At 44.5% G+C, this 15,605-nt stretch overlaps 1 protein-coding gene across 2 annotated transcripts in view; it reads right to left on the minus strand.

Moving 5' to 3' along the window:
• The window catches only part of prickle2a (prickle homolog 2a), a 101,522-nt gene that overhangs the window by 49,161 nt on the left and 36,756 nt on the right, over positions 1–15,605 (minus strand). For both annotated transcript variants that reach the window (XM_079638153.1, XM_079638152.1), the window contains exon 2: positions 12,938–13,093. In XM_079638153.1, the coding sequence (XP_079494279.1) occupies positions 12,938–13,069 (132 nt within the window). In that variant the 5' untranslated portion in view covers positions 13,070–13,093. The remainder of the gene's footprint in view (positions 1–12,937; positions 13,094–15,605) is intronic.

The raw sequence follows: 15,605 nt of genomic DNA on the forward strand, positions 1-15,605 counted from the left end.
GCGGGCCGTTCTATCGCCCGCTCGTGTAGCTGCTATCCTGACAGCCACGAAAGACCTAAAGCAAGGCCAGTCACGCACTGTAAAACAGTTCGAGAGACTGTTAGGCCTCAGGGCAGCGACGTCCAATGTGATACCCTTTGGCCTGCTGTACATGAGACCTTTGCAGTGGTGGCTCAGGACCAGAGGGTTCTCCCCGAGGGGAAACCCACTTCGGGTAATCAAGATCACGCGGCGGTGTCTCCGCGCCTTGGTTATGTGGAGGAAACATTGGTTCCTGTCCCAGGGTCCGGTGTTGGGAACTCTTTGTCATCGAGTTGCGATCTCGACAGATGCTTTCCTCACCGGCTGGGGAGCGGTAAATGGAAGGCCGCTCAGCTCAGGGTCTGTGGAGGAGTCATCATCTCTCTTGGCACATAAATTGCCTGGAGATGATGGCCGTTTTCAATGCGTTGAGGCACTTCCTCCCAGACCTGAGGGGCCACCCGGTGACAAGTGAAAGTGCAGTTCTGACTCTCTGCCCATTCATTTAGATAGGAGCCTGGTCTTGTCAGTCCGAAATAGCTGCCCAGAGGCGTTGCCAAGATGGCGGCCAAGTGGCACGACTTGCCTAAAAGGACTTTGGCCTAGTCCAGTGCTATTCCTTTAAGCAGAGAGATGAATAAAGCTACCTTTGCTTCTTCAGCAGTGTACACTTGTATTGCTGGGTGATTTAAAGAGAAAACTGAAACAGAAACCCTTGGCATCAGCCAGATGGACTGTTCAACTTTTTGAGGAGAGTGAGGCAACATTTACAGTGTCATGAGAAGAAGGAGGGGTACTCAGATGGAGACCTCATCTAATTAATGATCGATCTCAGAGGCGATTATTATGGTACGGATCGGACAGGTGTGAAAACGTCTCGGGTTACGTATGTAACCTTAGTTCCCTGAGAGGGTACGAAACGCTGCGTTTTACGCTGTGGGTACACCCCTGTGTGATTGCGTCGTGAAGCACGTGTATAATCAGTCTAATGAAAGAGCAAGACGTCATAGGCGGGTGACGTCATAGATCAGGAAGCTATAAAGCACCCCTGAAAACAGACCGCGTCAGCTTCTGATAAGCCTGAAGCAAGTCGATCAGGGCATGCAGGAAGTATGGCAGGCAAACGCAGCGTTTCGTTCCCTCTCAGGGAACTAAGGTTACATACGTAACCCAAGACGTTCCCTATCAAGGGAACTCCCGCTGCGTTTTACGCTGTGGGAACCCCATGCCCACTACGCCATAATGACAAGTGCCCGTTCTGTGTGAAGTCTGTGTGCACACTAAGAAGCAAGCAACCTAGCCCCAGGAGTGGAGAGGTCTAAGTCCTAAAATTTGACAAATATATGCGGTGAGGACCAGCCTGCCGCATCACAAACGTTGTAAAGGGAAACTCCCGAAATTAGAGCTGTAGAGTCAGCCATACTCCTAGTAGAATGGGCCCTGACAGCCAAAGGTGAAGTCTGTCTGACCGCTTCATAAGCAAGTGAGATAGCCTCAACTACCCACTTGCTCATAATCTGTTTTGATGCAGGGCAACCTTTCTTAGTTGAACCGAAGCAAACAAATAACTGCTCTGATCTACGCCACAGGGCAGCTCTGTGAACATAGGCATCCAAAGCCCTAACGGGACATAACAGATTGAGTCTTTCCTGATCTGGGGTATTAAAAGGTGGAGGACAGAAGGCCTGCAGCACAATTGGGCCTGCAACATTAGTAGGGACCTTAGGAATGTAACCCGGCCTAGGGTAAATAAATGCTTTAACAATACCAGGTGCAAATTCCAGGCATGAAGGAGCAAGCGACAGGGCTTGCAAATCTCCAATTCTCTTTATAGAAGAAATCGCAAGTAGAAATAAAGTTTTAAGTGTAAGGAACTTTTCTGAAACCTCTTCAATAGGCTCGAAGGGAGCCAAGGCCAGACCCTCAAGTACAATGGCCAAATCCCATTCTGGTGCTCTAGAGTGCAGTGCAGGCCTCAGCCTCAATGTGCCACGGAGAAAACGATTAATAAGAGGTTAGGGTTAGAGAAGTCTCCCAAGAGAAGTAGCCCCCAGAGGGGTGTGGTAAGCAGAAATAGCCGCTATGTACACCTTTAAGGTGAAAGGAGATAATCCAGCAGAGACCCTTTTCTTGTAGGAAATCAAGAACTGTACCGAACGGGCAGTTAACAGGATTCAAATTACGTTCTCCACACCAGGTAGAGAATAATTTCCATTTCAAAGCATAAAGTTTTCTCATGGAGGGAGCTCTGGATTGAAGGATGGTCTCAACGACCTCAGTCGAGAGACCAGATTCTATGAGCTGGGCCCCCTCAGAGGCCAGGCCCACAGTGAAATATTGTGCCGTCCAGAAGGGACACTTGGTCCGAGAACCATACTCGGGCCGGCCAGTACGGGGATACTAACAATAGATGAGCCCCTTCTCGGCTTTCCCTCTCCAGAACTCCCGGGAGCATCGATACCGGGGGAAAAGCGTACAAGTGTAGCTTTGGCCACACCTGCACCATCGCATCCAGTCCGAGAGGAGCAAAGCGGACAATGGGTTGCATCGGATGATGCGAAAACCAAATTGGATGTATCGGATGATTGAGCTTGACCAAAGTTCTCCCATAGGAGCTCCACCACCTCGGGGTGAAGTCTCCACTCCCTGGGCCTCAGCCCCTGCCTTGACAGGATATCTGCTCCCACATTCAGATGCCCTAGAATATATACTGCCCTGAGTGACAGTAATTTCCCTTGGGCCCATAGGAGGATCTAATGAGCTAGTTTGCATTATAATCGAGACCTCAGATCCCCCTGATGGTTGATGTAGGAGACCACCAATGTGTTGTCCGTACGGACCAGCACATGGTGGCCACTCAGGTCTGTAGGAAGTATTCAAGAGTGCATGAAATACCGCCATAATTTCTAGCCGATTTATGTGCCAAGAAAGCTGATGGTCCTGCCAGAGACCTGTCGCCGAGTGGTCACTCATGACCGCGCCCCATCCTGTGAGGGATGCATCCGTCGATAGCGTTAAGCATCGACAAGAAGCCCCCAACACTGGGCCCTGGGCGAGGAACCAAGGCTTCTTCTACATGACCAATGCACGTAGGCATCGCCGCGTGACCTTGATCTTGGGGAACGGATTTCCCCTCGGAGAAAACCCCTTGGTCCTGAGCCACCACTGCAGGGGTCTCATGTACAGAAAGCCAAAAATAATTACGTTGGACGCAGCTGCCATGAGACCCAACAGTCTCTGAAACTGTTTAACAGTGAGTTACTGGCCTAGTTTTACCCTTTTTACGGCTGTGAGAATCGCAGAAATACGTGCTGGAGACAATCATGCTTGCATCATTGTCGAATCCCACACCACCCCTAGAAAAGTGGTCCTCTGAGCTGGGAGGAGTACACTCTTCTTGGCGTTTAGCCGCAACCCCAACAACTTAATGTGAGACAGAACGACATCTCGATGCCGAACTGCCATCTGCTCGGATTGAGCTAGGATCAACCAGTCGTCGATATAATTTGATACGTGAATGGCCTGGAGTCACAGAGGAGCCAGAGCTGCATCCACGCATATTGTAAAGGTGTGGGGTGATAAACCTAAGCCGATCGGAAGAACCCGATATTGGTATGCTTCGCCCCCGAAAGCAAACCTCAGGAACTTCCTTTGATGAGGATGGATAGATACATGGAAGTAAGCGTCCTTCAAGTCTATTGTGACAAAACAGTCCTCGGACTGAATCTGTGATACAATCTGTTTGAGCGTAAGCATTTTGAACTTGAGTTTCTGAACCCTGCTGTTTAAATGACGCAGATCTAGAATAGGACGCAACCCCCCATCCTTTTTCGGAACGATGAAGTAACGGCTGTAAAACCCTGACTCTTTGCTGGGAGGAGAAACCCTTTCTATAGCCCCTTTTTATAGAAGCGTCAGTACTTCCTGCTCCATAACCAGAGCCTGCCCCCATGTCCACCACTGTGGAAAGGACCCCTTGAAATCTGGGCGAACTGAATTCTGTAACCCTTTTCTATTATATGCAGGACCCACTGAGAAATATTTTGGCAGTAGTTTCCACGCTGCCAGAAATTCTACTCTCGAGACTGGTCTCTGGATTTGGTCGAACAGTCACTTCGGTGCCCTGAAGCGGCGAACCGGCAAGGAACAACTGAACTGACTGTTCTACGACCCTCCTCAGAGGATCGTATGGGGATGCTGACACCTCTGTGCCCTGAAGCGGCGAACCGGCAGGGAACAACCGAACTGGTAGCGCTTTGACCCTGCTCAGAGAGTCGCACCCCAGAGGGCGCCGAGGAGGACCGATTTCTCGAAACCGTCCCTCCCCGGAGGGAACCTCCTCAGAAGTTTGACGCCCTTAGCGTCAGGACTTCTTCTTACTGTGCGTTCACACCGGACGAACAGACTTGAAGGCGAAAGAGGGGTGTCCAGAACAACAGACCTATCTCTATCTTTTATATCAGAAAGATTTAACCATAAATGGCACTCCATGGCCACCAGGCCAACGTAGAACGGCCCACTGATTTGGACGTCTCCTTGGTGGCCTGGAGAGAAAGATCTGTTGCACGACCCAATTCTCGAATTGCTTCAGCGCTGACTTCCTCCTGATCGTCAATGTCCCTTAGCAGGTCAGCCTGATATGCTTCTAAAATAGACATAGTGTGTAAGCATGCTGCTGCCTGACCTGCTGCCGAATACGCTTTACCCACCAGCGTTGATGTAGATTTTAATTGCTTGGTGGGTAACGTCGGGGCTTTCAATGACTCAGGAGAGAGATAGCTTAGGTATTGCCATATAACCATAATCTTTAATACCCTTAACATTACTATAGTTGGATGTCTGAGGGTTAAAAATTCTGAAACCCCAAGATGCGTGCTGCCGCTGTGCCTTGGCAACAGCAGGACCCGCACCTTGGGGAGCTCGAACCGAACCGTCCTCCTCAAAGAACGTCCCGGCAGGAGCGGAGCGTCCTCACGGACAGCTTTTCGCAATGCTCACAGTCAGCCCCCTCGAGAACTGACTGGGCATGCTCCACTGCCAAACAAGCGACACAAAGCTGATGTGTGTCCCCTATATATATATATATTGTGAGTGTAACTTTGACAGACAACAATAAATAGACAAGGACAGTATACAGAGAGCGCTTGCTGAAGGCTCAGAAGCTGACGCGCTCTGCTTTCAGGGGTGCTTTATAGCTTCCTGGTCTATGACGTCACCCGCCTATGACGTCTCGCTCTTTCATTGGACTGATTATACACATGCTTCACGACGCAATCACACAGGGGTGTACCCACAGCGTAAAACGCAGCGTTTTACTCAAAAACTCTGTTTTTGTGTAATGTGTGTGATGTATTGGTTAGAGATGAACTGAGATGAATTGAGAATTTAGATTGCATCTGAGATGAAGAGCACAATATTTTATATCGATATCAAACATTTTAAAATGTGTGCATGTGTGAGTCAACAGCAAATCAGAAATGCTCAGCGATCCTCGTCTGCCCTATTTCCCTCACAAGCACAGATCGTTGATATCTAAATATCTACGAGTGAATCTAATAAAACCTGTCAGAATACATCCTTGTCATGTTTCATTTCAAAATCAAAAGAAAGAAATAAGACATTATATTCTGCTTAAGCTTGCATATTTGAAGCCTAAATGCAGCTGCTAAAGTTCTGACCAGTTCTTGCTAAAGAAAATATGATCATATAACATCAATTGTATCATCCCTACACTGGTTACCTATTAAGTCCTATATCAATTACAAAGTATCACTACTGACCTATCCCTAAACGGTTTAGCATCTGTGTATTTAACCGATTTTCTATCGCCTTACAATCCGTCACGCTCTTTAAGGTCACAAAACTCTGGGCTTCTGGTAGTGCCTCAGATATCTAAGTCCACTAAAGGGAGAGAGTTTTCACATTTGGCACTAATCTCTGAAATAGCCTTCCTGATAATGATTGGGGCTCAGTCTCACTAAAAATATTTAGGAGATCTAGATTAATTTATTATTCTCCATTTACTTTCTGTTCCTTAAGATTACGCCAGCTCCAGTTTTGGATCCAGCGTCTTACGAGGACTTCAGATGACCCAACACCTGTGAAGAGATGATGCTGACACCTGCCAGGACTTCAGATGACTAAACACCCGTGAAGCGATGATGCTGACACCTGCCAGGACTTCAGATGACCCAACACTTGTGAAGAGATTACGCTGACCCCTGCCAGGACTTCAGATGACCCAACACTTGTGAAGAGATGATGCTGACACCTGCCAGGACTTCAGATGACCCAACACCCGTGAAGCGATGACACTGGCCCCTGCCAGGACTTCAGATGACCCAACATCTGTGAAGAGATGAAGCTGACCCCTGCCAAGACTTCAGATGACCCAACACTTGAGAAAAGAGATGAAGCTGACCCCTGCCAAGACTTCAGATGACCCAACATCTGTGAAGAGATGACGCTGACCCCTGCCAGGACTTTAGATGACCCAGCACCTGTGAAGAGATGATGCTGACCCCTGCCAGGACTTCAGATGACCCAACATCCGTGAAGAGATGACGCTGATCCCTGCCAGGACTTCAGATGACCCAACACCTGTGAAGAGATGACGCTGACCCCTGCCAGGTCTTCAGATGACCCAACACCTGTGAAGAGATGACGCTGACCCCTGCCAGGACTTCAGATGACCCAACACCTGTGAAGAGATGATGCTGACCCCTGCCAGGACTTCAGATGACCCAACACCTGTGAAGAGATGATGCTGACCCCTGCCAGGACTTCAGATGACCCAACATCTGTGAAGAGATGATGACCCCTGCCAGGACTTTAGATGACCCAACACCTGTGAAGAGATGACGCTGACCCCTGCCAGGACTTCAGATGACCCAACACCTGTGAAGAGATGACGCTGACCCCTGCCAGGACTTCAGATGACCCAACACCTGTGAAGAGATGACGCTGACCCCTGCCAGGGCTTCAGATGACCCAACACCTGTGAAGAGATGACGCTGACCCCTGCCAGGACTTCAGATGACCCAACACCTGTGAAGAGATGATGCTGACCCCTGCCAGGACTTCAGATGACCCAACACCTGTGAAGAGATGATGCTGACCCCTGCTAGGGCTTCAGATGATCCAACATCTGTGAAGAGATGATGACCCCTGCCAGGACTTTAGATGACACCAACTCTGAATCAACATGCACCAATGCCAAAGTTTCTATACATTGTAATCATTATGATCACAACATTTAATCATTGCTTTAACATGCCCATTGTTTTTGCTTAAACGAATACATGAAGTTGGCTAACGCATGATCTGTATTGCCTTTAAACTGTACATTACTCTACACAGTCACCTCTGATAACAGATTACTCTTAATTGTAACATAGAAACAAGCATTTCTTGTGAAGCTGTTTTGAAACGATATGTATGTAAAAAGTTATACAAACAAATGCAAATTAAATTGAATTTCACTACAACAAAATGAACAAATGATGAAAAGCAAACAAATAATTACACAATTATGAAAAATGTGACTTATTTTTCTAATAATATAATTATTATATATAACAATTTTGTGATCAAATCCTGCCATACATTTGTTGCCTTTAGCATTTTTCTCATGGAATACCATCTTTTCAACTGAAAATGTCACATTACAGATATATAAGGTTAGTTCAACCAAAAATGAAAATCGTGTACTTCCAATCCCATGAGACTTTCATTCATCTTTGTTCCTTTATGTTTTTTGGCACAGGAAATTCTTGAACTGAGATATTGTTTCTGGACCTGCCTTGATTCCTGTAGCAGTCACAATGAGGCCAAGAAACTTCAGAAATGTGTTTTCTTCCTATTAACAGTCAGATGGGCCTCTATCAATTTATCCAAAACAGCCTGGATGTCCTGGAAGTGCTGTTCCATTGATGGAGATTAGATAATTATATTGTCCAAATAGACAAACCAGTTCTATCCCTGTAGCTCTCCCAGGACTCTCTCCATCAACCACTGGGATGTCACTGGTGCATTTTTTAGGCCAAAAGCCATGACCTTGAAATGAAATAGCCCCTGACTGCATATGAAGGCAGCTTTATCTTGACTGTCCTCTTCCATTCGAACCTGCCAATATCTACTGTTGATGTCCAAGGTGGAAAAAACGACATTACCACTCAAGGACTCAAGAATTTCTTGAATGGTAGGAAGCGGATAGGCATCTGATTGAGAGACTGAATTTACCTGTCGGTAATCCACACAGAAATGGGATCCACCAGATTTCTTGGGAATCAATATCACGGGATAAGACCATGCTAAAGAGGAAGGCATGATGACATTAGCAGCTAACATCTAATCAATGAGCTGTTTGATAACCTTCTGTTTTGTAGGAGAAACACGATAAGGTTTTTGTTTTATAGGAACATCTTGGGTAACAAACTCAATATGTCAAAACATCTTTTTTACACAGACAACAGAGTTCTGCTTGACTTGTATCAGAAAACGTTCCTTTCCTCTTTCATCTAGGCAGGTGTTTTGGCACACTACATGCAGATGGTTTAGTTATTCCTTTGTTGTATGACGTGGAAGAGCAGAAAAGAGAGCAAGAGGTGAAGAATTGTGCCAGTCATGGAAGTGAGCATTTTTCAGAAAATTATATTTTTCATCAGTCTAAAAGCAGTAGACATTGTTCCGTATGTCCATTTGCAGCCCACTGAAGAAACGATAGTCTAAACCCAACACAACAGGAAAGGCAAGCATCTGTGGGGAAAGGACAACCACAGGTAGGGTGACTGTTAATGTTTGCACTGCAAGTTGCACTTCAACCCATCCTAATGGTTGCAGAGCTCCTCCATTTAACAGTGTATATTATATTGAGACTAGTAAGTCCTGAAAAGATAGCGCTGTTGTATGTGGCCTGCCGTATTTCGCTTGCTGTGCTGTCTAGTTTGTTCGTTTCTTTTTGCTCTACACTTCAGTTGACACAGTGTGCTTCACCAGTATTAACTTATGACCGACTATCTCTTTGAAACATGGAAGTCGTCTCAAACAAACTGTTTAATCAAGTTAGAACTGGTCCATATTACGCTCCCCCTCCCTTACTGCTGTCTATACCTGACTATCTACGCCATTGGCCGTGCTTCCTACTGGTGAAAAAACGCAGGAGACGTGGAAGACGAGGTGGCATAGTTGTGAAGTTAAAGCTCTTCTTGGCACTCCATCGTGAGTCTCAGTCTCCACTGGGGCTCCTTGCAATGGTTTGTGACAAGAACTGCTTCATCCGATGGCGCTCTCTGGAGCCAGTACACGCTGGGATTATACCCTTGATTCCGACTACGGCGGTTCCGCTTCCTGGCTTCTGTTCTCCTCGCTTCTTCTATGGAGGAGTGTGCACAGACCATCTTCGCACACTACCTAGGGCGAAGGAACCTGAGGTATCCACCGAGCACCGGCCACGGCTAAAAATGGCCTTGATTAACGCCAGATCTGTGGTAAATAAGACTTTCATCATTAATGATTTCTTCTCTTCTCTTCTCTGGATCTGGATTTTTTATTTATAACTGAAACGTGGCTTTCTGCTGGGGATTTAAGTCCTTTCTCTGAACATTTACCGTCAAACTGCATAATTTTTAATTCTCCCCGTTTGACTGGGCGAGGTGGAGGATTGGCCTCCAAGGACGTTTTCTCTTGCCGAACTATTGCATTGAATGAGTATAACAGCTTTGAACTACAGCTGTTTATGCTGGAACTTCACAAGCCACTTTTGCTTGCAGTAATATATCGCTCCCATATATACAACAAGGGGCCCTATCTTGCACCCAGCGCAATTGACTTTGTACACCGACGCATGTATCATTCCTATTTTGCACCCGCGCACAGTGGACTTTTCCCTCCACAGACGCACGTCGGTAAATTAGGAAATGAACTTGCGCTCGCGGGGGCGGTTCAGCGCAAAGAGGAGTGTGTTCCGGCGCAAAACTGCCCTGGTGCTATTTTCCAGTTTTAGAAAGCAATTGCGCCACTGACCAAGAAAAAAACAGTCTAAAGACAATGGCGCGTTGCGCGTTAGTGATATGGTATTTTAAGGGCGCGTGCTTGGCCATAATGTAGTGTGTTAATGTGCATCCACTTTGATTCTCTGATATAAACAGATGCAGCAGTTTTCATTTTTGCAAATCATACATTATTACAAGGAAAAATATTAACACACGAGGGAAATCATTGTTGTGTCCATGAAGATGTGGAAAAAGATCTATCTAGATTTTTTTTTTTAATCATCTAGATTAGGCTACACATTTACCCACATTATACGCCTGTTTAACCGAAGCTGATTTGGGTGGGTTTCTCCCATCATCCCCAATGTCACTTCTCTGTGTTTTACGGTCCTGACGAGAACATCGGTCTCTTTGGCTGTGAACTGCTACTGGCGTGCGCTGGCAAACCCGCCGTTATAATAGCGATCCGCCATGGAACAAGCGCGCCGGCTCTTAAAGGGAATGTGAGAGGACGCTCTGGTTGGTTTATTTCACGTTACGCCCAAACCACACCTATGAATAATGAAGCTACTTCAGACCAACCCCTTTTAGATTTGCGGCAGGCGCAATAGTCATTTATCCCGCCGGGAAAATAGCAACAGCGCCGGGATCCGCCCACAAAGTTACTTGCGCTTTGCGCTTTGACACTTGCGTTTCAGATCGTTAAAATAGGGCCCAAGGAGTTTTTAACTGATCTTTCAGACTTCATTCCGAAATATGACAAACTTTTAAAATTAGGAAATTTTAATGTTCATATTTGTTGTGCTAATGACCTGCTAGCTAAGGAATTTTCTAATTTATTAAATGCCTTTGATTTTGCTCTTCAAGTCAATGCTTCCACTCATCATCATGGACATACACTTGACTTAGTGTTTTTCCCTGTTTTTCTCATGGTTTTTCCCTCTGTAATCTTGAGGTGTGTGAAAATGTTTTTCTGATCATAAGTTTTTTATTCCTTTTGCATTTGATGCACCTAAATCTATTAATTACGCTCGCCGTTCTCAGCTTATTTCGAATACTATCAGAAATGCCTTAGCTTTCCATGATGTTACTCTACTCTACCAATGGAAGACTGTCTTGGTAATATGAGTGCTGAAGAGCCTCTGTCTACGTTTAATTCTATATGTGAAAATGTCTTAGACATGGTTGCACCACTCATAGCACAACATTTTAAAACCAAGAACTGAACCCTGGTGAGATAATACAATACGCTCTCTTATGGTGCGTTCACACCGGACGCGGTCAATAGTGCGTCAGACGCAAATGATTTCAATGTTAAGACAATGCAAAGACGCGTTACACGCGTAAAAAATTCCTGCGGCGCGAATGAGGCGTAGAGTGCGGCACGGTAGACGCGAATACGCACGCGCGAATGTTTGTTTCACAGATGTGAAGACTCTGCACAACGCATTTCCGTTCAGAGCCAGCATAACGTGACTGATACCGGCAGAAACGGACATGGAGAGAGGCGTAATGCCTGTCACTGCCACGGAAAATTTGAAAGGCTGCACGGTACTTCATAATTCAGGATCATACTTCTGCCGAGCCACAGGAGAAGGAATCCTCGTTGGCAAAATTTTATTTAAAAGGAAACGTGACCGGCGAATTCAAAAACCTAGGGTAAATATTGGGATAGGTTTTCCCAGGTGTAAAGAGCTAATGAAGGAGAAAGACTTTGAAAGGGACGCTGAAGTTGCCTGCTTTCTTCTCGACAGGTAAGTCAATGTTAAGGTCTAAATTACAAGCTTTTTTTCATTGCTTGGTTGTGTAATTCATTATATAGGCAGCATAACAGTAGAACATGTATAGTTAAACTCGATGAAGGGCTATTGGAAGACATGTTCATAGCTTCTTGGCACATAATGGCTCCCGTAGTTGCAAAACGCATTTGAAAAAGCGAGGCGCTAGAGAGCACTATTCGTTTGAATGCAAAATACAATTTCACTGCTAGATGGGAGCAATTCCTACATGATGTACCTTTGAGTAGAAAATAAACCCAATTTCAACACCACAGGACTCAGATATGGAATTGCATTCAAATCTGTATATTCAAAAGTCAACACATTCAAGTGTCCCAAAATTGACTTTTGGTAAGAGAGGAAAGAAGAAATAAAAACAAAAATCTGTTCAAAATTGTCCAGCCACAAAATAGGTTACAGAAAAGAAACAAAATTAATAAATAAACCCCCTTCTCAAAAACAGTCAACAGTCCAGTCAAACAGTCATCCACAGCAATCTAGATTGTACTGACGTGTTTAATAGTCTGGTACATTTTCCGGGATTTTATATATAAACATACGTTTATAGGAGGCTCCCACTCCGTCAATCCAGTTCATGTTTTGGAACGGCACACTCGCATTACAGTTTTCCCTGCAGCGTCTCAACGACAGTCAGCTAGTCACATAATGACAAGGATACTTTCCTTTGCGTAATCCAGAAAGTGCGATCACAGTAGAACGCTGACGATAACCACTCTTGCCGCGGATAAAACAATAAATCGCCGCAAGAGTCTTCTAGAGGAGCTCCGCGAGGTACTCAATGCCTGTCAGCCGCATTTCTGTCCCTCCATTGAAAGCCTATCCACTCAAAACTCTGATGTCTTCCGAAGGGAGACAAACACTTTATAGGATGAACAGATTTAATTTAGGCTTTTATTCAAATATAAACACTGATCAGCAAATGTACATGGAGATCTAAAACATGTTAAATGGAAGCTCAAGCTTGAAATCCAGCGAGTTTTAATTCTCTCGCGCAACGCAACACATTTGAGCTTCTGTTTATGTTCGCTGATCAATGTTTATATGTGAATAAAAGTCATATTTGGGTGAACTATCCCTTTAAATTGAGTTGCAGATGCTTTCATGTTGTCATTAGGTGTGTGTTACCTGTTCAGGCTTGAGGCCAGGTGGCACCCAGGCGTACTCCTCCAGCGCACAGCCAGAGTCATCATCAGAGGTCGAGTTCCTCTGGAAGTCAAACATGATCTTAGAGACTGTCCTCTCCATATCCAGAGCCATATCACCACTTCATTCCATTAATCACTGCAGAAAGACACAGACAGCCAGGAGTGAGAAATGTAGATCTAAGCGTGTTTTACACACTTACAGATCAATGCTGAAATAACTTAAACTTGCGTGCATTTCACTTTTATTTTGAAAACACACACACCCATATATTGGGCTTCCATGTTTTAGACATAATGGTTTTTATACTGTACAAACTGTATATTCTCACCCCTTACACTAACCGACCCATCACACAAAACTTTCTGCATTAATACATTTTCAAAAAATAATTTTGTTTGATTTATATGCTGCGGTCCTCATGGGGACCAAAACAAAGGACAAAAAGGCCAGGTATTACTATCTACTATTACTATTAAGCAGTTGACCAAATGCTCAATCAACGTGAGGACACTGACAGAGGACTGAAATAAACTAATTCATTGAAATTGACAGCATAGAAATGTAGCCTTCCAACTCATTTACTGATGCTTAGGAATGCAATGCAATAAGGGACCTCATCAAACATATACTCTTTGAACACTTTTCGCCCCCATTTGTCATGAGCTGAACTCAAAGATCTAAGACTTGTTCTATGCCTATTTCTCTCAACTGTTGTTCACAAATCTGTCTAAATCTGTGTTAGTGAGCACTTCTCCTTTGCTGAGATAATCCTCCACCTCACAGGTGTGCAGATCAAGATGCTGATTAGACAGCAGGATTATTGCACAGGTGTGCGTTAGGCTGTCCACTATAAAGGCCACTCTAACATGTGCAGTTTTACTGTATTGGGGGGGGGGGGGGGGTCCGAAAACCAGTCAGTATCTGGTGTGACGAAACCAGTCAGTATCTGGTGTGACCATCATTTGCCTCACGCAATGCAACACATCTCCTTCGCAGGTGTTCTCTTCACGGATGAATCCCGGTTTTCCCGGCAGATTCCAGACAGCGTGTGTGGCGTCGTGTGGGTGAGCGGTTTGCTGATGGCAACGTTGTGAATCGAGTGGCCCATGGTGGCCGTAGGGTTACAAAATTCCACAGGCCACAATCAACAACCTGATCAACTCTATGCGAAGGAGATGTGTTGCACTGCGTGAGGCAAATGGTGGTCACATGTTAGAGTGGCCTTTATAGTGGACAGCCTAAGGCACACCTGTGCAATAATCCTGCTGTAATCAGCATCTTGATCTGCACACCTGTGAGGTGGAGGATTATCTCAGCAAAGGAGAAGTGCTCACTAACACAGATTTAGACAGATTTGTGAACAATATTTGAGAGAAATGGGCCTGTTGTGTACTTAGAAAAAGTATTAGATCTTTGAGTTCAGCTGGGCCAGAACAAAATTAGGGTTAGGGTTAGGGTTAGGGGGCCAAAAAAAAAAAAGAAAAAAAAAAAGAAAAAAATGTGGGCCAAAACAAAATTGTTGCGTTTATAATTTTGTTCAGTATAGTTGAAACACTACATTTAGACAGGAAAAATTATAATTTACATTTCAGTAACCACAAATATTAACCAAAATATTTAATATGACAATCAACCAGACTATATTAGGCATTTCAATAAATAACATTCTTAAGTGCTAGATCAAATAGAAGTAGCTATTCTAAGTAAACAACTGAGTATTTTCATATTCAACATCATGTGATGATAATTTAATTAATTTCCAGATCCACATAATACCAACATTTTTGTTGTATGGATATTCTATTATCTCAAAAACTACACGGTACTTGGAAATACTTATATATATATATATATATATATGGAGCAATGTAGAAGACAAAGCCATCTGAATTCATCAAAATGTCTTTAAACACACATCTGAGTGCCTGTGTGATGAACTGTGCTGAGATAGTCAAAAAATGCTGATGCCATTATCAACATATCTGCAGCAACATTTCAGCCACGCATGATACACTCAAACCATTTTAGCACAGAGTATTACGATCATCACCAGTACTTTCTGTTCTCTTTGCAATGGGATTGATTGATTTTGGTTTGTGAACCTCTACACCTGAATGCTTTATCTCACATTATAAATTATACAATCTTATACCACGCAAGACGTCAATGTGACATCACAAACTTGCGCACCACATGAACATTAATTTGGTCTTTAGAATTAGCAGGAAAAACAAGGATAGAAAGAAAGAAAGAAAATGAAAAAGAAAAGAAAACCACACGGCTATAATGATTTCCAGAAGCATGCTATTAGATCAAATCCATGAAATAGTAGAGACTGTACGTTTCAATAGATATTGGAAGCCTGTCTTATGAGATCGCTGTAAAGATCGCTAGATCCTGTTTAACAATCCTGATGAAGCCATACAGACCTGCATCTTCATATCAGCGTCCAGAAGATAACCTGAGGGCTGAGCGAACCAGAAATAGAGGAGAAAAGAGAAGCGCAGTGCTGAAGCAAAGCGAAAATAAATGCTTTTCTCTTTATGTGTCATGCCTCATCCTTCGCTCTCCCTGCCTGTGGATGTGACTGTTTCTGTGTGGGTGTGTGTGAGAAAGAAAGAAAAAAGGGAGGGCGGGAGAAAGAGAG

This window comes from Phoxinus phoxinus (assembly GCF_949152265.1).
Source record: "Phoxinus phoxinus genome assembly, chromosome: 15".
Taxonomy (NCBI): domain Eukaryota; kingdom Metazoa; phylum Chordata; class Actinopteri; order Cypriniformes; family Leuciscidae; genus Phoxinus; species Phoxinus phoxinus.